Source organism: Galendromus occidentalis, unplaced genomic scaffold (genome assembly GCF_000255335.2).
Source record: "Galendromus occidentalis unplaced genomic scaffold, Mocc_1.1 scf7180000077511, whole genome shotgun sequence".
Lineage (NCBI taxonomy): Eukaryota > Metazoa > Arthropoda > Arachnida > Mesostigmata > Phytoseiidae > Galendromus > Galendromus occidentalis.
The window spans coordinates 866,958-889,496 of record NW_003805499.1 but is presented as its reverse complement, the minus strand read 5'-3'; the positions used below and the strand labels follow the sequence as shown (position 1 = coordinate 889,496).

The 22,539-nt window shown below is 51.0% G+C and overlaps 3 protein-coding genes across 3 annotated transcripts; 2 read left to right on the top strand and 1 right to left on the bottom strand.

Moving 5' to 3' along the window:
* Positions 1 to 195: 195 nt before the first annotated feature.
* Positions 196 to 1,978, top strand: rnh1 (ribonuclease H1). The gene is made up of 5 exons (XM_003746945.2): positions 196 to 466; positions 552 to 674; positions 800 to 930; positions 1,323 to 1,504; positions 1,596 to 1,978. Exons 1-5 carry the CDS (start codon positions 258 to 260, stop codon positions 1,800 to 1,802), a joined length of 852 nt encoding a protein of 283 aa, XP_003746993.1. The 5' UTR covers positions 196 to 257; the 3' UTR covers positions 1,803 to 1,978.
* A 2,042-nt stretch (positions 1,979 to 4,020) lies between these two features.
* Positions 4,021 to 6,694, top strand: LOC100897999 (beta-hexosaminidase subunit alpha). The gene is made up of 9 exons (XM_003747008.1): positions 4,021 to 4,122; positions 4,265 to 4,407; positions 4,491 to 4,630; positions 4,722 to 4,840; positions 4,951 to 5,061; positions 5,197 to 5,434; positions 5,539 to 5,731; positions 5,830 to 6,273; positions 6,400 to 6,694. Exons 1-9 carry the CDS (start codon positions 4,036 to 4,038, stop codon positions 6,566 to 6,568), a joined length of 1,644 nt encoding a protein of 547 aa, XP_003747056.1. The 5' UTR covers positions 4,021 to 4,035; the 3' UTR covers positions 6,569 to 6,694.
* A 1,257-nt stretch (positions 6,695 to 7,951) lies between these two features.
* Positions 7,952 to 20,062, bottom strand: LOC100897853 (serine proteinase stubble-like). Its single transcript, XM_029112495.1, has 7 exons — positions 20,046 to 20,062; positions 14,877 to 14,998; positions 14,370 to 14,513; positions 11,308 to 11,478; positions 9,001 to 9,077; positions 8,740 to 8,840; positions 7,952 to 8,630 (listed from the first exon to the last, which is right to left on the bottom strand). Exons 1-7 carry the CDS (start codon positions 20,060 to 20,062, stop codon positions 7,952 to 7,954), a joined length of 1,311 nt encoding a protein of 436 aa, XP_028968328.1.
* Between the last annotated feature and the right edge of the window lie 2,477 nt (positions 20,063 to 22,539).

Sequence of the window (22,539 nt, the reverse complement as noted above, 5' to 3'; positions counted from 1 at the left end):
AGGGGTCCACATCATCCACAAGTTTTTCGCGCTCGTGCAACGAAAGCCGCTCAGAACGAAGCTTCTATGTGGAGCATCTACTACGTCAACAAACAATGTTGAGCGAGCGGGCCCTCTCTCCCTCCATCCACGGCTGCATGCTGCATGTGTCGGTCGTCGCCGCTACAGGAAACAGCTGATGGCTTCAACGACAAGAAGAACTTCGTCGTCAACGCGCAGTTGAATATCGGGTGTGGAGGGAGCCTGCCGTCCGTTACATGCGTTCGTGTGCGATCTCTGTCGATTCGTTTCTTGTTTTAGTGGGTAGATCAATAGGTGCGAATTTTTCGGAGTCTCGACGCTTTCTCAGAATGCCTCGCAGAGCCGCAGGTGGTTCTTATTATGCCATTAACTCAGGACGGAGTACTGGGGTTGTGAACTCGTGGGCGGAATGCGAGAGCCTTGTCAAAGGCTACTCGGGTGCCAAGTGAGTGACAGCAAATCGACACATTTTTCCAGTGGATCGCGGGTCGATAACGAGATTCTCACTGAGAACATCCTTCATTCCGTAGGTTCAAAAGGTTCGATAGTTATCAAGAGGCACAAAATTTCGCTCGCGGCAACGGTCCCGCCGGTGCCAGCGCCAGCTCCACATCGGCGAGGTCTACAGCCCCAGCAGCTCCGGTAGAACATGCGTAAGTTTTTTCGAGTTGTTCGATCGATTTCGAGGAGGAACCATGCGTTTGATTTGATAGATTTCGGGAACTCGCCCCCACGAAAAGTCGTGACGGAGAATTTGAGCTTACGAATACGTCCGCAGATTCGTGCCATCCTTCACAAGTTCGTATGCCGAGCCACCGCCCCGAAGTCGTCCACGAAGAGAAGTGCCTGTGGTCTACACCGACGGGGCTTGTAGCGGAAACGGAATGGCCGGAGCGAAAGCAGGCATAGGTTCGTTGAGGTCGTGATCGGGAACTATTCCCAATACTCCTGAGTGGCGCCTAAAATATTTCCGGACTCGGAATGCCGAATACAGGTCTTTCCTTCGGCTTGAATCCTCGTGTTTCTCACTGATATATTCGAATCGATGATCATGATCATTATTTTCAAAAGAACGAGCGTCAACATGGGGAGCTGGGAAGAGCACCATAAGGAGAAGACGTGGGGAATGCTCCTCACGTTTGCTCCCTCGGGAGAACTCTCAGGGGAGGCAATCCTCGTACGCGCGCGTCTTGGGCTCAATTCCCTCTCGACATGGATTCGAGATAATCGGCGGGCAACTTCCCCTCTATTGAATGTGATCGAGAATCTGATCATGAAACCGGTATGTCGATTCTCTCCAGGTGTTTATTGGGGCGATGGAGACCCGAGGAACGTTTCCGAACCCTTAAAGGGCAAGCCCACGAATAACCGAGCTGAAATTCAAGCTGCGACACGAGCTATCCAACAAGCGAAAGAACAGGGTTACGAAGAAGTTGAGATCCGCACAGACAGCGACTTCCTTGTACAGTCGACGACGAAATGGGTGAGTCATACCTGATCCATGCCCCGATCATGAGAGCGTCAAACCTGTTAGTGACCGAGGACCTTCCTCACCGAGACCGATTTCCTTCCAGATGCCTGGATGGCAAGAGAAGAATTGGAAAACGGCCGCTGGTAAGCCTGTGATCAACAAAGAAGATTTCGAAGACCTTCTCGAAGCCAGCAAGGGAATCGACGTCAAATGGACACATGTGAATGGCCATTCCGGTATCCATGGCAATGAACAGGCTGACAACCTGGCGGTGTCTGGCATGCTCAAGAACAGGAATGGAGACGATTGAAGTTTCCGCCTCTAATGATGGTCGCGAAGTCCGCGGCCTGTGTTCAAACTTTTAAGCAATCACGCAATGGTTAATTTGTTTCATAACCTTCATCGAATCACTGTAATTTAAAGTATTCCGACGGAAGCGGTCCGCGGCTCCTAGTAAAGTATTCCCACAGGGAGATGACTTTCCGAGAGGATATTTCTGCTCTCTTCGCATGCAATCAGAGGCGACGTCACAGCAGGAGTCTACCGGATGAAGGTTCCCGCCCTCGCTGAATTCCAGGGGGAACTTCCCTGTAGGAGAAATGGGAATCATCCCTGTATTGCTTCTGAGTACGTCATAGGTAATCGTCCTCTCTACCTCTTTGTTGGCGTCGGCTCGCTCGTCAGGGTCGTCCTCGGTGAGCGCTCGCGTGGACTCCTATGGATCTGGAGTAGCCGTGAGAAGGGTGCCGCTTGTGATGAGCGGGCTCATGCTCGGAAAAGAAAATCGATGATTTCCAAATGCTCAGAGGTTGGGACTGAATAGTTCCGATCAAGTGAGCGAATCAATCATCCATTGAAGCTCCATCTAGGACCCGTCGGGCTGTCGCTTTCAGGAAAATCCCCCGATAGAGTTTTTGGCTGGAGCAGCAGGAACTTCAAGGGCCCTCAATAGATTCAGCTTTCGCCCCTCGGACAGCCGTACGGAAATAGCTCCGAGGTCAGCCCTGATTACTGAGGGGCCTTGGATGCCGCTTTTGGCGTGACTTTCTGGATTCTTCTCCCGGGTGATCTGGATGCGAGGGCACAGTGGCTTCCAAAAGGTTGGGGCATCGGTGAGAACACTGTGGAATCGCCGTACCAATATGGGGTAACTTCTCAGTCTCGTTCGACTGTCAGGTGTGTCAAGATGGGATCGAAGTGCAATAGCGCGTCATCCGAAGCCGGCAGAAAGTGTGAAGAGCGGATAGGCTATGATCAACACGATCCTCCCTGAGCCGAACAAAAAGTGGGCTGGATTATTTGGTCAGTTTCCCTTAGCCTCCACCCTTGGCTCAATGTGCAGACATGTGGATAACGAGCTAGGCTTTTCGGAGCGTGAGATCTTGCTCGAGTCTCGGGAAATGGAGAAATCAGATCCAAGCGCACTTAAGAGCGCCTCTATCTGCTTCATTCCACGCTTCTCCATCATCCTTGTGATCGAAGTCGTGTCGTTTGCGACGCCGAAGTGAACAAGGGCTCCCAGGTCCCGAGAGGGAAGTCAACAGAAAGTTCCTGCACGAACAGATGATAGATCAATGGTGTGTCCTGATCCCTGAGAGCGGGAGTGAGACACGTCTGAAATGGCTCTGAGGTAGCGAGCTCTTCATTCCCCCATCTCTCCGGGATCATACTGCCAAGGGACCAAGACGGCTAACACAGATCACCTGCTCTGGTTTCGATTTCTTTGTTCTGATGTGAAAAAGTTCTTTATTTGCATACGAATTCCCAAGGATACGTTCGGAAGTACTCCTGGCGCAGGCTGATTTACCGTGCGAATTGTCCGGCTCTCCTGGGTACAACCTCCTTTCGGGAAATAGCTAATACTCATGGACCCTCCCTTGCTTCCCGCGTTCCCTCCACAGGACCATGCCGCATCGGAGCTTTGGGAATCCCTGGTTGTGAGGAAGCTCACTTTCAGTTTGATCTTACTTTTTATCCTCGTCTCCTCGACCGAAAAGCGTCCGATCCACGTGGACTCCACCGATTATTATCACTATACTGTAGCATTCTGAATCCTGACAATCGGGGAACGACTCCAGCACACCTTTTATTAGATTAGGGAGAGATTCACGGAGAGCGCGATGTTCGGCAGTGCCGAGCACAAACCGAGTTTTTCCACGGTGGAAAATCTGGTGAACGCGAGATGGTGATGAATATTGTCGATGATTTCAATGCGATCGGAACGGCTGGGGAGCGGTGTAGGGGATATCTCAACCGAGCCCGAATTCGATACACTCTGGGAGAAATTTTCGATGATGTAGCCGGGCCGAAAAGAGTGAGGGCATTGTCCTATCTGGTGTCTCGATGTGCGAGCAAGCGATGTCTTTCCATGCGCTGTAAAATCAGAAAGCAATCGAAGCGGCGTCTTTTACTGCTCGTCAGTCGCTCGGAAATCCGGTGCCTACCAACGGAAAGGACTTCCAGCCCTTCCCCGCGGCCAAAATCGATCCAACCGAACCGGCCAGTCCTGATCATCGGTCAGTGCCTTCTTTTGCCATAGCGCGATGTGGACATTGTGGGGCTTCGTTGCCCTTCTCGCTGCCGCAGTTCAGAGTCATATCACCTATATAGAAGTTCGTCTGCCGCTCGAGGTAAAAAAAAATTCTCATTCACGGAACTCCCATGGAAAATCAGCATGAGAGGGGGTGGTCAGTTTTTTGGAGTCGCCTTTGAGTTCCACCTTCCCATGTCGAGAAACGCTCGATACCACAGTCAGCGGGGAGATCCTTGCAGGGAACTCCGTCACCCCCAGGGTCGCCATGGCCTCTACCTCAAGTCTACAGACCATCCGATAAGCTATTGGAAGTCGATCCCAATAACTTCGATATTCGATCGGAGGCTATTTGCTGCGATATCGTAGACCAAGCGATAAAGAGGTTGGTTTTTCGGCATGTTCCATTAGAACCCTGGACCATCGAATCTTTGAATCAAGCATGCATACATTGATTGTACGCCGCAGGTATAAGAAGCTGCTGTTCCCCGTCAACAAGACCGCCGAGAGCTCGAAGACGAAGTTGAAAGCTCTCGATGTCGAAGTTGAAGAATATGAGGACAAGGCCGAACACTGTGGATATCCACATCACAAGAGCGACGAAAAATGTGAGTTTCCGGGAGAAATCGACCATGATGTGGCCCAGGGATCTTCCGAGGGCGGGAGAGGGATTACGCATGCTATATGTACTTCTTTCAGACAAATTGGAGATAAAGGATGACGGTGCAGCTATCCTCAAATCGAAAACCGTCTGGGGTGCGCTCCGAGGATTGGAAACATTCTCTCAGCTCCTATACCATGACGAGAAAGCAGGAAGCGTGAGTTCATAAAACATCTTAAATATTAGAATCCCGAGACCTGACGAGATTCCGCAACGGTCGGCGAGGAGCTTGTATCAAAGTGCTCATAATTGTCTTTCCCTTCCAAGTTCTTCATCAACGCAACATCAATTGAAGATTGGCCTCGATTCAGTTTCCGAGGAATTCTCTTGGATACCGCCCGTCATTTTCAACCGATGAAAGTCCTGAAACAAAACTTGGTGAGCTCACACTCATGTGCAGATCGAAGAGCCAATATACGGACGAGTCTTGCTCGTCATTCCGCTCTGATTTTAATATCAATATCCTGTTTATGTCCCTGATTGCGATTGAGGCTCTAACTCTTCCTGATCTAGGATGCCATGTCTTACTCGAAATTCAATGTCTTCCACTGGCATCTCGTCGACGATCAATCATGGCCCTACGAGATGGAAGTGTTTCCCAATCTCACGGACGCAGCTTACCATCCAAAGCAGATTTATACGCAAGAAAATTTGAGAGAAATCATCGAGTATGCCCGCCTCCGGGGCATCCGCGTCATACCCGAAATCGACACTCCTGGCCACACTCAAGCTATCGGGAAAATTTTCCCAAGTACGCAATATCAATTTTGGAGACACATGATTTGAGTCTGAAATCCCCGATGCGGGGACGGAAGGATGGCTGCTCTCGCTTCCCTGGAAACGATCCGATTCCAGAGCTCCTGACTCCATGCTACGGCGAGGGTGGGAAGGGCACATCACGCCATCCGGATTTCGCTGGCTTTGAAATGCTGAACCCTATGCAGAACTATACGTACGATGTGATGAAAGAGATCTTCAACGAAACGACAAGAACATTCCCGGACGAGTACATCCATCTCGGAATGGATGAAGTCTACTACAAGTGTTGGTCAGTTGTGATGAATGATGAATGGTCCGCACTCCGCTCGATCTGACAGCTTGGGCGACGAGGTCTACGATCGCCGTTCGACCAGAATGCTATTTCAGGGAATCGAGTCCGGAAATCGCCGAGTTCATGGCAAAGAATGAGATGAAGAAGGTGGCAGAGGTGGAGCAGCACTATGTGCGTCGCACGCTGGACAGCGTGAAGAATCTAGGCGCGAAGTACATGATCTGGCAGGATCCGATCGACAACGGCGTGAAAGCCGCGCCCGATACCCTGGTTGGGGTTTGGAAAGACGTCTACCTGGACTCGAAGCTGCTCCCCTGGCAAACGTACATGTCGAGAATCGTTAAGCATGGCTATCAGCTGGTGCTGTCGGCTCCGTGGTACTTGAATTACATAAGCTACGGCGAAGATTGGAAGAAGTACTACAATATAGATCCGCGTGACTTCGAGGCGACAGACGAAGACAAGGATCTTATCATCGGGGGAGAAGCTTGCATGTGGGGAGAATACGTCGACGGAACGACTCTCATCTCGCGCCTCTGGTGAGCTCGGGAGAACTGAATGCATATGTCCTGAATATGGATCTCTGATCGACACGGCAGACTATCCCTGATCCCGATCGTTCGCTTCAATATCCAGCTAATTAAGGGGTGTATTGGGCATTTCAGGCCACGTGCTGGAGCCGTGGCGGAGAGACTGTGGTCGAGTGCGTCGGTGGTTGACGTTGAATCCGCGAAATTCCGCTTGGATGAAATGAGATGTAGAATGGTCCGCAGAGGAATCCCGGCAGCGCCCATTCTCAACGGATATTGCGGTGGCTACGACTGGGATCTCTGAAGTCTCACTCCCGTCGCCTCTCCGGACCGAATATCTATTCACTCGGTGGATCGAATTTCATATGATGGAATTCCGTGCGTTCGAAGACTCCGCGTTCGAATCGCAATCCGGGAATGAGATGAATAGAAACTCGATTCATTTTTCAAAACTACAGTACTACTGCTTTATTTGAATTCAAGTTCCTTTGTTGCCAAAAAATCAACAACAAACGTCACGATCCGTCTCTCCTGAAGGATATCAAATCTGGACACGAGATGGATGATCGATCTGTCGATCGCCGGGTCATCGAAGCGGCTCGTTTGGAAAAAGTTTTCGAAAAGCGCATCTCGAAAGACAATTGTTGTGGTCGAGGTCTACAGGCAAACGAGTGCGTTCATAAATTAGTGCTCCGGAAACAAGTTCATTCTCGAAACGAAAGAGCACCAGGACCTTACACCTTCTTCGAATACTTTCCCGGTCTCGAGGGCCGAACCTCAATGGTAGTCTTCTCGAATCAGCGAATCGATTGCACTCCATTATAATTACATATCACTCAACTGACTCTTGACTCGCCACGAGCCTCATTCTTATGTACAGTAAACGCGTCTCAACATCGTGGGGTATAGATACAATTGTTTGGGTTCAGATCAATCTAAGCAAAGCGGAATTCTCTTTCAATACTCTTTGGAAAAAAAAGCTTATCGGATATATTTGAAATATACTCAGCAAAGAAGAATTTCTATAGAAGCTGGAATTATCCAGACATGTGGAATTCCTTTGCGTTGGTCATCGAACGACTTACGAGAGATTGATCGCTGACTACCCAACGGTAAGATAGGTTGGTCCTCGGAAACGGCTCTCTTCGCTCGCTGGCCTCGAACCAGAACCAGCATCGGCAACGCTCCAAGAGATGCAGTAAAACCCACCCATAGGAGACTCGAAGAGCATTTTGTGTGCAAGATGCAAACATATCCCTGATTTCCGCCTCAGATGCAGGTCCCAGTGTAGAGAATCGCTCACATATGGGATACGGCTCAAAAGTGGGGGAGGTCTCCAGTTCCATGCGTTCTAAGCAGTCTCGTATGGACGGGTTCGACAGCATTCTGTTTTCTCTCGATCTCAATGAAGCTGGTAGATGAAGTACATAGTGGCGGAATCGCGCTAGACGAAACTCGTTGATAAAAGTAAAAGCAGAATGAGAATAGGCGGGGATGTCCGCTCCAAAACAACATTATCGAGAGTCACTCTGACTTTCAACGCTCGCGTGACTCCCACTGCGTCTCGAAAGGCTAAACTAGTGCATTGCAAAATTACAGTAAGTTCAAATAATTCTAACATTTTCATCATTCACATATTTACACTATCTATATAGGGTCCGATACGTGATCTCGCTCATTCTCCACTTTATCTCAAATGCCTAGAAACCGCTGGGACGTCTTTGCCGTCCTTAGACTCGTCTTTACTGACCGCTTTGTTCACCAAAATCGAGTCTCTCGACCCTCTGTTCACGTAGATATCGACCCAATCGACATATTCCGAAACCCTCGTATAAACTCCCGGCAGGTTCGGTAACGCACACTGAACCCCCCAAGAAACGAGACCTATGAGCTGAGCGCGACCGTTTTTCTTCAAAACCAAAGGTCCTCCCGAGTCCCCTTGGCAGGAATCTCTGCCACCCTCCTTGTAACCCGCACACAGCATGCTGTTGAAAATTTGTTCGCGTCGCCCCTTCTCTTTGAACCAAGAGCGGCAGTCCTCGTTCTCGATAACCTGGACATCGACTTTCTGCAGCGAAGACGGCATGTACGACTGGCCGTGTTTCACGCGACCCCAGCCGGCGACGGTGGCCAATTCGCCGGTGAAGTTTGTGCCTTTGTCAGGGAGGCATATTGGGATTATATGCTCTCGGTATATAACCGGTTGCGCCAATTCGAGGAGAGCAATGTCGTTGACGAAGTTCCGCCGGTCGAAGCCTTCGTTGACGATCTTCCTCCTCACGGTGTACTCCTCGTGAGGATAGCGTTCTGTGGTGTCCCTTATGTTGTGCTCGCCGAGCCTGACTCTCAAATTCGATGCAGGAGTCCTTTAATCGAATAGAGGCAGCGTTCGAGAATAATCAATGGAGACATCACCCGTCTACAAGATTCGAATTAAACCTCGGACTCGTAGCATGACCGATATCGAATACTCACCTATCGACGCAGTGAGCCGCAGTGAGGACCCATTTTTCATTAATAAGAGCACCTCCGCAAGATATCTTCTGTGAAAGGAAACTGCGCTTCACGATGGCCGCCTGGAAAATTGAAAATCGGAATCAACCCCAGCTGATCGGATCATGGAGTAATTTTCACTTTCACTCTTAATTCCCTCTTATCTGGCGGGGAGCCATATTCTGGTCCGGACCGAGTGAAGATTCGTTCGCTTTAAAAAAATATAATCATCCCCGGGCTGACCTGCCAGGGCTGTTGGCCAAATTTCGCAGCGACTCCTCCGACGACTTTCGCGTCTCGCATGTATGTCCGTCCGCAAACTGAAAGAGAAATTAAATTGAGGCCTCTATCTCGGTCTGATCGTTGCACCCCGCCGAACGGAAATATCGGCCAGCGAGGAGCTATGCAGAATAGAACACTACTGAGCGAAATCAAGCGTCGTTCGATGGATCGTATGAGTGTGTTGATCGATGATTGTTGTCGATTGAACCTCTCTTGGCCGATAAGTGAAATATTTGATCGAGGGCTTCGCATGGTGGTCGATGATGGGAGCGATAGCGATGGCAACGATGGATAAGTTGATGGAATGATGGGAGTACGTAGCGTCATTGACGCAGTAATTGACTCATCGACCGGGATTATCTATATGGGAATTATATCCGGTGACGATCGGATCGATGTATTTAAAGAGGTCTTTCGGAGCCATACGGGCTCCTCGATCCATTTCGGCTCGATAAATGCTTTCACGGAAGCAGGGAAGATGATGAAGGCAACGCGAGAGCCAGCATCGAGCTAGCGTCAACTAACCGAAAACGCCGGCTTGAGAGCCGGCTTTAACGGGAGGCGTCCGTTTCGCTTTTTTTTCGACGCTGCCAGCGGTGGTGAAAGTGACGGCACTGGGAAAGGCGGCTGCAAACGCGGCGTCTGTTGCAGTGGCAGCCCTTTCCATGGTACCGCGAAAGTACCGCACCTCAGATCTAAATCTACTCCTCTTTCTTAACATCTATCTTTCTGTCCCGTTTCGACTTTATGGAATCGACTTCGGGAATCCAAGCGATATCCACTTGAAGTGCCGATGTCGCTCGAAACGTTGCTCGAATATAAAGTAAGCACAACGAATTACAACGGGACGGTGGAAAGCTTTCACAGTCACCCAGCGCCGGCTGATGCAGTCACAATGCGAGCTCTGGGCGAAAGAGGGACCTTATTCAGCGCAGTTTTCTCCCCGACACGGCCCGAGTCAACATATTTCTCGTCGAGCGGGTTCTAAAGCCAATTGCGACAAGACCGTCGACTCACAGGATATGAGTTTCGCTTTCTCCGCTCGGAAATGATCGTTTCCTGTAGTCTGCCGACTCCTCCGCCGAGCAGCCCGCTGCCGGAGAAGTTTTTGAGCCTGATTCTCATGATCAGGATGTAATCTGGGTCGTTAGACCAAGTGAAGCTCGGATGAGATGAACGCCAGAGGCAAAATTGAAGACATATCGAAGACTTTCCCTTCTTCTATCATTGGAGAGATATTCGATACTCTTCGCGAGTATTATTGTGGTCGACACCTCTGGCTAGTGCCAGAATTCTCCACGAGGAAAAATCCTCGTGAAAAATTCGAGGAATCTGCAGACATCGGACATATGTATATGCCCTTGGAAAATGGCAACTTGGAAAATGACATGCAGCTCGAATGGCGGAGAGCCGTAGAATAGCTTATAGTGCACAGAGAAGGTAGCTGGTCGCGTGGAAGGGAGATAACTTTCTCCGATTTCCAGCGCCTGCAGCTATAAAAGCCGTGACACACTTCAAGTCGGCGACGCCGAAGGAAAACACTACGGCCAGAGTTTTCATTAATCGGAAGCGGAGAAACGATGTCTCATGCGATCCCGAACGAAGGCAGAGTGTGCTGTCGTGCGTCTCACTGTTCCGGCTGAAAGTGGCCACGGGTTAACTTCACCGGTCTCGGGTCAATCTCTGGCGAAGCGAAGGGTGGACGCACAGGCGACTCGGCAGTCTTGACAATGCTCATTCCCAAGCGATTGATGGAAGAAGTTGGAATGATAGTCCTCGACGGACACCTCAATCGGACCAGAGCTTGATGCTCTTTGACTGATATAATTAGAGCCTCCAAAGCTTCCCTCGATTAGATTTCTCTGCTACAAGGCTTCCCTGGATATCGTGGTCCAGGACCCAGCCGTCCGACTTCTCGGCTATCGGTCAGATGAGTATTCGGCGGTTGGGGGAATCGCATCGGCGATTCAATTTTCGACCTCTCATAATCATCGGTCGATAAGCTTCTCAACGTGCCCTCGAGAACAGCGCCATCGAGACCCATATTCGGAGAAGGAATGCTTTTCGGCGCCGTCGATAGAAGAGACTTGTAAAGTACGGTTTTCTTGATGAGCTACACGCCCTGAGCTCGAAATTGTGACCTTGCAAAGTTCGGGGAGCTCGTTTCGAGTCCACGTAGGGCGCTTCGGAAGGGGAGAAAATTCCCCTTCGTCTGAGAAAGAAAGTAGTCCGACGAGCCCTACTTCCTTTGTCTGATGAGATACTCACCGGCTTCCTTGACCATAGCCTGTTTGGAAGGCTCAGCGTTGCGAGGCACGCAGCAAGACCATACGACTCCGCCGTTGCAAAGATCCACGGGTCGTTTGCCCTGCATCCAGCAGGAGACTCCGAAACCGCAAGCGTAGGAATTTCCACGGAAGAAGCATTTTTGAGGGAAAGCTGGAATGATGATAGAGATTATGACTGTTTCCTTTCAAATCACGACGTCACAGAGTACCATCGGAATAGGTGAGCATGTTCTGACTCAAAAACAATGCATGTATCCGTTAGCGGAGCGCTGAGCTCCTCCGATCGAGACGGACACTCTTGAGTTGCGAGAAATAATTCCTCGCTTGCTTTCTTTCCTGACGCTCATCATGAGAAGAGAAAGCAGCCCGAGCCATCTTTTGGAACGGGACATGAGAAACTGACACGGATTTTGGTGAACACGTCTCCTTCATGAAATACGGATAGCAGTGAAAGGGGAACTCAAAAGTTTGAGGAAGATGAGGCGCGATCGTTCCCCGCAGAAGTTTGACAATAAGAAATTTCTTCACGGGCGTGGCGAAGAAAAAATCATTTCTGTCCCCCAGTCGATGTCATTGGATTCGGGCGGGATCATCCGAGCCGAGTCCCAACCTCGAGGAAGCGATCGAAAGAGTTCTTTTTCTTCTCGGAGCGCGACGCGTACAACATCGACGTAGAAAAATCGGATGCGACCCGCAGATGCGATCCCGAGAAACGAGCCGTTCGATTTAATGGGACTCGTCTGGGAACCCTCCCGCGAATCAAGGACATTTCAGTATCTATGAGAACAGAGTCTTTTCTTGTGTTTTCCTCCGAATATGTCCGCTACGAGAAATTCAGCGAACGCCACAAGCCGGGAAACGACGAATCGGAATCTTTCTTGAAGTACTTGAGCTCTTTCCAACTCGCCATTCCGGCAGCTCCCACATGATGCGTCAACGCTCTGAAATTTCCTGCAGAAGGCATTTTGCAACAGTTGATCCATTCTGCCATTTCATCTTTATCGTCTGTCTTCGCATCAGTGAGAGTTCGTGTGAACCAGAAGTGGAAGCGCTGCGGAGTGAAATTCTTGAGCCGACTATCTTATTAGGCCGTCATGGCGGATAAGAAAAACAAAAGGATTACAAGCTCCACGTCCGCTGGGAATATTTCCGGCTGGTAATTAACCCTTGACTCGACATGGCGAGCATGACTCCCAAGAAAAGGAAATTGACTTCCTTGGACGATTAGGGATCACGATCCTGCCGCCCTCTCCATAGTCTGGGCTTGGATTCCGGCTGACAGCGGAGAACAAAGTGTCTTGTTAACCTTTATCGGGGAAAGGCCGAGCAGACCGCGTTCCTGCGATGCTCGATTTCGCCACCGTCATCGATGGTCGCGTCCAACCGACGACAGCAAACAATCTCACTGACTGAGGTGCCGTTCATCTCCGGGAATGACTCGCTCCCGCTGATGAGGAGCCGCATCCAGAAAAAATTGCCCAGGGCTCGAACATTTAGCTCACGGGCGAATGTCAATTTTTCTGCTCTAACGTTGGAGGAATGCCATCTAGTCGGAAGCGCGAAACATCTGATGCACAGAACCGGCGGCGAACGACACAGAAAGTGCTCACGCTTTCGGCGACCGGAATCTCCAGATTGGTCACCGTTACAGTAGCATACGTGCGGCTTGGACATCGATGCTGCGATTTTTCATTAGCGGTCCGAGCACAGGGTCGAATCCGAGGCAGAACCGACACACGGGCGAACGGTCTAAGACTGAGATTCAGAGCGTTGCCTCCGAAGAATGAGCCGACCGGAAACGCCGGATGCAAGCTTCCCGAATCACGTGGCATGGAAACGGATTGTCCGACATTTCATAAGAAAAATCTACGTGTTATTCATTTCCGACGGAAAAAGCATTCCACATTGTAGAACTGAAAATCAGGAAGCCGGCGGGCTTCGTTTTGAAGTCGGTAGCGGAAAAAAGCGACGTACGATGGAAAGTATATATGTAATAACAACAATTCGCAGGAGTCGCGGTCGGCGACGACATTTCCGGAGGTCCCACGCCACGATTACGCAACAATGCCGGGTCCCGCCGAAGATAGAACAACGATGGCGGAGCGCAGACATGAAGACAGGCGGCCGGGCGGGCGGGTGGCTTTGCGGCCGGCCGGCCAGGCGGACCGAACAAGCGACCGATTGGGCGAACAACCGAAAGAGAGTCAGCCGAACAGCCAGCGAGCAACGGAAGTTTTCATCTATTCTGACATCCGCGTAAAAGTCGCTTCCCATGCGAAATGAAAAGTCCATCGTTTACGCGAGCTACCGTAGGGGTGGTGGCCGGTGCAAAGTCGACAACTCATGCAGTGAATCGACTTCGCGGATCAAAATCGCTGCGTGGCTGCTCCTGTCTTCTCAGTGCCTATCGCGCATCTAAAAGGAAGAATACGGTATAGGAGAACAGCTTATCGGGGGAAGCTTCGCCAAATTTCAGATCAACACTTGAAAAAAAAAACTTCCGCTCTCCTCGGGGGCGTCTTTCTACTGTTTCGGAGCGGAGCTCAGCCTCTTGACAAAAAATTCTTCCCCGGCTTTTCAGGAGTCGATGGAAGAGTTTCCCCGCGTATCAATGAGTTTCCATACGAATCGGAGCGTTTCTGCTCTGCAGACGCGGGCTTTGATTCCAACGGCTGACTGAGTCTGAACGCCGTCATCTGGAAAACGCCCGACGGGGGCGTTTAATTCTAAGATATGATCCGCAGCTTCCGGGGAACGCACAACATCTTCTCCTGCAGTCGACAATGCTAATTCGGAGCAGACAAGGAAGATTCAAAAACTCTCATCAGGAGGCGAACTTCAACAACTTCGGCTCCTCTTCCTTGGCCGCCGGTTTTTCCCTTCTGCTTCTGCACACGGCGTCAGGTGCTAGTTGTTAGTCACCCAAGGCTCTTCGAAGCCGGTCGGGGCTCAATTGAAAACACTAGTTCCCCATTTCGGCTACCTACCGTCTTGACTCGTCTATTTCTTCCGTGAAAGCTTTTGCTATAGGACGAAACTCACAGAGAATATACCGCGCCACGTTTATGATGTTCGTTAGCGTCTGAAGATCTACGGCCTGATGCGGATTCACAGAGTTGTTCCGTGGAAGAACGAAAGCGGAGTTGCGGTCGGACGCTGATTTCCACTGGAAGTCTGGACTAGGAGCTGAAATTGAAACATGACCACGTCAGAATTCTTCTCGATATTCCCATATCGTGAATTCGTCCATTACGCTTCACTTCCGAGTGATACAGCGGCTGGAGATTCTCATCCGTCGATCGGAAGACTTCTTCACGGCGAATAATTTGACAGGCGAGAAATCTGCCACGGATGCAGCATTGCAATCCGCGCGACTCCGCGCCTATCTTGAGAACCGATGGACGCTTATTTTGAGGTACGCTCCTCTCGGAAAATATCCACGATCGGATCATCATTACGGATTACCGCCCTCGATCAGGCCGAATAAGTAAGGGGATGGATCCCTCCGTATAGGATGGCGAAGGGGCGCATTTCGAGAATGGTTCTCACCTGTGAGATGTCTCCGGATGTTTAAATAATCCTGATGGGGCACGACAAGATCCGATGACCAAGGTGGACCTAGACGACTTTGAGCACTTGGGAATATACTATCCTCATAGTATTGAGCGTGACTGCGAGGAATTACAGAAGCTAAGGTGACTGCAGCGACCGCGAGGAGGCTCCATGCTGACTGGGGACCTCTACTCCGGCGACCGATGGGCCGTCGGGGAACGCAGGGCCATAAGCTGACTGCGTTGGAGTAGAATTCTGTCATCGCACGAAACGAATGATGTCTGGAAAGAAAAAAGAAGTCAGTCATCAGACGATAGCCGTGGACGGGTTCACAATGAAGCTGGCCATCATGAGGGGATTTAGGTGGACTGAAGGTGCGGGTTTTGAATTCTGACCGTCTGGGCGGCTCAACACCAATCATTCTTCTCTCCTCCAGCTAATCATGATCATTACGAGTGAATGGTTTGGATTTTCTTCAGCTCGTATCGGTTGATATTCTATAAGGCTCTTCTTGTTTGTGTTTGCTAAACTGGTCAGCTGCCTCCGTTGAGCTTCGTAATCGTCAAAGCTAGTCGAACAAAAGACCATTGTTTTTGCTTGAGCGATCCGTCGGGGTGGGAATTCCGGGACAGGACGGCGTCGGTCGGCGCTGAATTCTATATTTCCGATCAACAAACGTTATCTCTACCTCTCACTGGAGGACTCTCGATCGATGTGGACACTTCGGTCCGATAGGAGTCGTGCTATCAGATCCGCGACCGCGATTACCGCTTTGCACGAACTCTCCAGAGAAGCCGGAACAATACATCCGGAAATATGAACTGTACCTACATAAACGAGCAAGAATAGAGAAATGAAGGTACACGGGAGGAAAAATACGCGAGTGCCGGGATCAGCTGATAGGATCTGCGGCGGCCGTCAGCGCAGCGTATGATCTCAGCTGCGCTGTCTCAATAAATCTTCTGCTTCGGATGCTGCTATGCCCTCGCGTTGCAACAACCCTTCTGTTCGTATCTTCTGCTAGTCATTGTCGTCATAACGAAGACGCTACGGATGATGCCGGCTCCTCTGCTATCCGTTGCTGCCGCTTCTGCTGCGATACGCTGACTTGGTTCCGAGCGAAAGGCTTCAGCCAAGCGTCTCAGCTCCTGCGACTCTTCCTTGAAGAAACGGCTCAGCCGACGTGGGCATCCTGCTTTCGATTTTCTCATTCTGCCTCAGTCGTCGTCGTCGTTGTTGTTGTTGTTGCCGCTACTGCTCTAGCTGAGTAAGTTTCTGCTTCTGTCGTTTTCTGTGCGTAACTTCTGCGCGTAGTCATCGTTCCGGAGGCGAGACGAGCTGAGTTCCAGTAGAAGAAGTAGCCCGGCATGCTCCTCGAAGCGCACAATTTCCGCCAGGGCTTCCGATTGGCCGATTTCTATGCGGAGTCAACGACTGCCCGTCACCGTGTTTTCCCAGAGGGGTGTGGAGTCCTTGTCGAGGGAGGCAAAGTCGTCGTTGTTGTGACATGAGCGAACAATGGGCTTGACGCATGTCGATGCTTCGGCACCGACCCCCTCGTGTCGGCCGGGGCTTCTGCTCTTGTCGTCTCGGGGCGCGGACAGACTGCAGAGCGGAAAGATGGGAGAACGAGATGGAGAACTCGAAGAATAAGATGGACAACCCTTTTTTCGACGGAAACACTCAGAAGAATGAATCATTGATTCGCGTCACACACTGGAAATGTTTACGCCGACGCCTCCGGTCCCAGTGCCTGCGTAAGATCTCCGCATTTCCTGAAGAATCGACTAGCAGCACCGTGGTAACGGCGACAGCAGCGGCTCCGAATACGACCGACGACTTCTACAGAGCTTATGGCTCTTGTGTCAAAGGTCGTGGCCTATCTTCGGCCCTTCGGGATATACATCGACAGAACACCTGGGAGCATCCAGGGTAATCAAACGATACATTTCTCATCTGATCCCGTCTCGTGTAGAGTAATGAGCGTATTGTTTTCGCTTTCTTCCCTACCAGCACCGCCATCTGCAACCCTCAAAGTGGCATGGGCTTTTTCCGTTTCCTGGTTGGAGTGAGAGGCTCACAATGACAGCCACGTCTCGATCGAAAACCTCGTCGAGCTCGGCGAACGCAGTGGGGCTCGCCGTCGAGATCGCCCTCTCGAGAATAACGGAGCACTCAGGGACGATGCTGACCGCTGACTTCTATGATCACTAAAGAGCGGTCAGAGCGGGATGTGTCCTAACCTCGTGTTGTAGACGTTGAAGTCACCGTACCGATCGAGATAACCTGGAGCCACCGATCGGTCGCTTGGTCGGCTTGTTCGACCTAGTACGACTCGTTCGCTGGCGCGAATTAGTCCCGAAGCGATAAACACGATATTGACTGACTGAACGCAGATAAGCTCCGGTGAGGACGATCACTCCGAAGTCGAATATGTAGATACGTCTCGAAAGACGGAGAAACACAGGAGTTCTGCCGAGGATCGGCAGCACCTTCGAAGCACTCGACCACAGAGGCAACCCTGGCGAACAAAGCCGATCCAGATCGGCTCGATGTGGATTTATTTTTCGGTGAAGAGGCAAAAGGTAACGGCATTCGGAGAGGCAAGGAGTAACGGCATTCGGTGAGACGACGCTCGACCAATGGTCGAAAAGAGCGTTTGGAAAATACCCCAAGGAGGTTCCTCAAGGTCCTAGCCCCGGGGCCGCCCCAGTGGGATTTCCTAGGAGATGATGTCACGGCGAGGAAGTTTTGTAAGCGAATTGTTGTCCAATGACAAACACTAGACAATTTGCATAGTTCCCACTTTCGTTTCGTCTCCTTTGCTTCCACAGCGCCAAATGGAATGATCATTGAACAATGTTGATTGTCAGCCCAAATGTTTTCACACAGCCAGTTCTGTCCGGCCGTCGCCCCAGCCGTTGACATGTGTCTCCCGCCAGTCTTGAGATGACGCGACGTCGTCGCGGCGAAGTTCCTCTGTCTTCCTTCATTTGCTCTGACTTTCCCATGCTTAGAATAATTGAACGCTCTGGGGATCGGCGAGAGAATCGAGAGTCACTCGTATTCTCGAGCTAATTAAGTCGCTCGACGGTTTCTCTAGCAGCGACTCTTTGTGCTATCCTGGACAAAGCAGCGAATTGCTTGGAGAAGCAGGACTCCATAGACTCCGGTCCATTGACTGTATGGAAGAACGCTCTTCGAAGAGTAGAAGGACCAGCTAGCTAGCCAGCTTGCCAGTCAGTCATTCCGTTCGTCAGGCAACCAACCAGCCAACCACTCGTTTTTTAATCATTATCGTCTTGGTCGTCCGGTGCGGCCGTAGCGGTGGTGGCGGCGTTTTCGGCAGAAACGGCAGCGTTGCAGAAAGTAACCGTTAGTCCGCGCACGCTGAAGAACGAATGGATCAGCGAAAGTTGCCTCGGCTGCCCACAAACGGCTCGCGAATCCATTCTTCCCGGGGGAACATCTTGAGGACTGCCGCGAATGAAAACGGTAATGCTGCCGGCTCGATCGACTGTAGCGCCAGGAAAAGTGCTCGGTTTTGTTCATGTTCTCGCCGCGGGGGCTGAAGGCTACTCACCCGTTTGTCGACTATGGATTCGACTCATAGAGAATTTTCTGGCGGGGGTAAGGGGGTCGCACGCGAGACAGAGGGAGCTCTCCGAACACGGACTCCGATTTCATCGACGCGGTCGACTTCGAACACACCGATTTGAGAATCCTATCCGATTGTCGGCTCCGAACTTTTGTTCGAGATGTGCTCCCGCTGAGCAGCCATAGAGTTCGTCGGGCAGAGGGAAGTGGATTAGGTATTCTCGGGTAATTAGGAGCTAAGAAGCCTGTTTTTCCTCGGGAATCCTCATTTCCGGCAATAGGCCCTTTTTGCAGATTCTCAGGGGAACATCAACATCAGCTACGGAGAATGCGTATTTCCCAGAGGCTAATCTTCGAACACTGATCTTACCTCGATGATGGTTTCACATTGAGCAACAGGTGTCACCAACCAATAACCCCTGCATAATTCCGTCGATTCCGAGCAGAGGGACACTAGAACTGCGATCACAGAGGATGGATTCGATCCGAACGAAAAGTTCACGGCAGATAAACTGAGTCACAGTTTTCTTAGCTGGCGTAGAAAGTGAAGATTCAAGCAGGCTGTCAGTGGCAGGGTTAAGGGGCAAGCTGAGCTGGGCAGAACGCTGACGATTCTCGAGATCACGAGCGACTGACAACGACTTCCCTGGCAAGCACCGAGCAACGAACGAGTGAACAATTTAGATGATCCGGTCCGAAGTTAGGCAAGGCAAAGGCGAACAGAGGGAAAGCTCAGAGGCACAAAAACATCGACGACCACAAAAAAATTCGGCAGCGGTAGTGGTGGTGGCAGTTTCGGCAGTGTTACGAAGGTATACGAGGGCTGCGCAGGGAGCCTCCCGAACCTTTAATAAGCTCGACAACGGACGACGTAGAAATGAAAAGCACAGAGAGAAATCGAAGGCACAGATATTTTTCGTAGCTGCTGCTGCTGCCTGCTCGACGAACTGCGCCCCACCACTGAAGCCGAAGCACCGTTGAAAACAGAGAAGTCAAGTCAATGCTGGAGCCGCTTCTCCTTGCGGCTGCTGCTGCTCCTGCCGCTGAAGCGTTCTGTGTGCCTGGGAGCACCACAAGCGAGCGGATCCGCCGAAAGGGAAAGCGAACGGTCGGACAAACTGCCAGACGAACCAAGTGGCAGACTTGCAGACCGACGAAGCAGATAGACTTCAGACGGTCTGCTCACTCACACGCCGGCCGCCGACAAGTCGTCGAACATAACGGCGCGAAATTATGATCATCATCATCAAATTGAAACACGTTGATATCAAACAAAACCGATACCGATCGTCATCAGACCGAGCTGTTTATCGCTGGGTGCTGCACCGATCAAGTGAGGAACCGCCGCTGATGATTGACTGTGTCGTAGAATGTCGTCGGCGTACGCCTCAGCGCACCGGTGTCGCTTCCCGAGCACTGCGGAGCATCATTCGCAAGTCTTCGCAAATCGGACGTAATCACTGGAAATATCTCTCACTCAGTCTAATAACTTGAATTGCTCCCCGAGCCTCATTTTCCGGACGTCGCAGTGGTTTCGCATGCGCATGGCTAAGTTGTCGCGAGACTGACCCGAAGCTCATCTCCATCCCTACATGATGTGGACTCGGAATATCCATCACCTCAGAACGCGGCGGCATTGAGATACGGACGATCATAAGTCAGAGCGATCGTATCTCCTGTCGGGGAACGCTCATGAGCACATATTCCACGGGAAACTCTCCGTGATCCGATCCCACAGTCCTGAAGTTGTCGGTTTAGGTACTGATCCTTCAGAACCGGTTATTGTCATCGGGAGCGAGGGCTCAAAAGAGAAGTCATGAGTGAAACTTCTGTGATATCGAAGCTATCATGCTCGCGCCCTACTCTCGACAGGTCAAGCGCTGTCGCGCCCTGGGATCGGCCCGGAGAATAATTCAGGTGCGCCCAAGGGCGAACGATCAGTTTCCCTTGGTCGACGCCTGCTCTGCATAATAATTCCATTTGTCGCGACTTAGCCTTTGATCGGTCATAGAAAACTTTCTGTTCATTCTCCTGCGTCGGATGATCTCCAACTCGATCTCGACTTGGTCTTATAGGTGTGAAGACACCTTCCCATGGGATCCACTGCTTCCAGAGAAACGACTTCTACTCTGATTGACTTTATTCCTCTTTCGATCCAAATCAGCTCATCAGCTAGCAGATTATTCGATCAAACAATCGAAACGATCTAAGATCCGGAAAATCCACGATCCTAGCCTGGACCTGTCGTGGAGAAAAATGAGCAATAATCATCAACACTCCACAAAAGTCTTCGAGGATGGCTTGCTATCCCGTCTAGTCGATGGGCGGTTCCATTCTTCTTATTGTCCTCGCTTCCGATGCAAACAGAGAAGCGTGCGGTCATTGTCCAATTGACGACCGTAATGCCACAAGACGAGGAACTTTCCACGAAACGTAAGCGCATCCGACAGCCATTCAAATATCGAGAAAATCCAATCAGTGCATGCCATGATAGCCCCAGACACGACTTTGTATTTTTTTCGCAGTTACGAAACATCCGCCTCGCGGATATCGTGTAGCAGCTGCACGACGGTCCTGTTATGCGGACTTCGACGACATTTTTACGATAACATAGAAAATGGGAAAGGGAGAGAGTCAAGCTATACGTGTCCATGTAGATAAGCGATAAACTGCAGGATATTTCGTAAGCGTCCTACGCGACACTCGCTCGTTATGTGACGAGCCATGAAATGCAGATTGATCGGCGATGGCGGCGGCGGCATACGACGACCCACCACCACCCTATCGTGAAGACGACGCACGACTGGGAGAAGAACGTAGGAAATATCCTTAAGCCCAGGGGCCGACTGAAAGTCGCCCGTGCTTTCGTTAACGTTCGTTTCTACCATATGATTTGAACCATGCCCCTCGGTAAGCATCATCGCCGGGCTGATAGCCATCATGTCCGCCTTCATCATCACCATCATCGACTACGGACCGCTATCGGCTTTGTTTCGGAGCTAATCTTCGAAATGTTAAAGTCGGTAGATCTTCGCCTGGAAGAAATGCGAAGAAAAGAAGACGGAGCGGACGCCGGAGTGATGCATCACAGTGCGTGCGCGCGCGCTTCTGCTCCCCTTGTTGAATCACTGTCGTAAATGCTCCAAGATTTGCCCGTTTTTCCCTTTTAGAAGACGGTATTTCAAGCATTAGATTGCTTCTTCTTCTCCATATACTTCCTTCGTTCTGTAGGAAATCACTATTACGTTCGTGCTTTGCCGACTGTATGTCGCGCGGTTCAGTGGGCCGTTGAAGGAAACCCTTACGCAACTTCGGATGCGTTCCAAACTTCTGCCGAACGTCGTCACCGGCGGAAACCGCGGAAGGGGCAACCGCGGCCGCGTCGGACGGCGGGCGGGCGAACGGGCGGTCTGGTTGCTGACTGGGACCGGGATCGTTGGCTGGCTGGCTGACTAGCTTAGTGGCTATGCGGCTGTCTGGTTCGTTGCTCGCTTGGTTAAGGATCGCGGAGCGCATTTCTTTTTTGCGCTAGTTGGAGTGGTGATTCAGACCCGAAAAAAAAATCAAACAACTACTGATGTGATGAGCTGTTCCCGTGGCCACCGGCTGAGTGAGTCGAGGAGGCAACTTCACGCGGATCAAACTCGTGAAGAGTTGTCGACGAATGACTGTCAACTATCGAATGACCGGGGCAGGAGCAGCAGCCGCGACCGTATAATCGATAGGGAAATGTTGGGGAAGACAGGTGGTCGAAAATGTTGCCGGAATTCCTCTTGTACGCACGCTGCGCTGCTTCGGAAATCTTGCTCATTTTTTGCGACCATTGTAGAACAGCGCAAAAGATCTCAGTCAATCCAATCGCTGATAGGAACATCTGTAGGGGGTCATGGGGGCTTAGGAGAACAACGACCGATGGTTCAAAGTCGAAGAATTTCTCGGCTCGTCGAGTCGGTTCCGTTCGAGAGGCAGCGAGCCTCAGAGCGTGTGCTCCTCTCGGAGAAGATCAATTGTCGCCAGAATGACGACGGAATTTGAGATCATCTCCGACGCGCAGATATTTGAA

What these genes read in the sequence shown, in the direction of transcription:
- rnh1 (XM_003746945.2), top strand. Translation starts at nt 258, where the DNA reads ATGCGTTCGTGTGCGATCTCTGTCGATTCGTTTCTTGTTTTAGTGGGT. An exon ending in AAAGGCTACTCGGGTGCCAA is followed by an intron (nt 467 to 551) that starts GTGAGTGACAGC and finishes TTCATTCCGTAG; the next exon opens with GTTCAAAAGGTTCGATAGTT. An exon ending in TACAGTCGACGACGAAATGG is followed by an intron (nt 1,505 to 1,595) that starts GTGAGTCATACC and finishes ATTTCCTTCCAG; the next exon opens with ATGCCTGGATGGCAAGAGAA.
- LOC100897999 (XM_003747008.1), top strand. Translation starts at nt 4,036, where the DNA reads ATGTGGACATTGTGGGGCTTCGTTGCCCTTCTCGCTGCCGCAGTTCAG. An exon ending in GTAGACCAAGCGATAAAGAG is followed by an intron (nt 4,408 to 4,490) that starts GTTGGTTTTTCG and finishes TGTACGCCGCAG; the next exon opens with GTATAAGAAGCTGCTGTTCC. An exon ending in GAAGTCTACTACAAGTGTTG is followed by an intron (nt 5,732 to 5,829) that starts GTCAGTTGTGAT and finishes ATGCTATTTCAG; the next exon opens with GGAATCGAGTCCGGAAATCG.
- LOC100897853 (XM_029112495.1), bottom strand. An exon ending in CGTGGCGCGGTATATTCTCT is followed by an intron (nt 11,479 to 14,369) that starts GTGAGTTTCGTC and finishes TCATCATTCCAG; the next exon opens with CTTTCCCTCAAAAATGCTTC. An exon ending in GGCTATGGTCAAGGAAGCCG is followed by an intron (nt 9,078 to 11,307) that starts GTGAGTATCTCA and finishes TTTCTCTTTCAG; the next exon opens with TTTGCGGACGGACATACATG.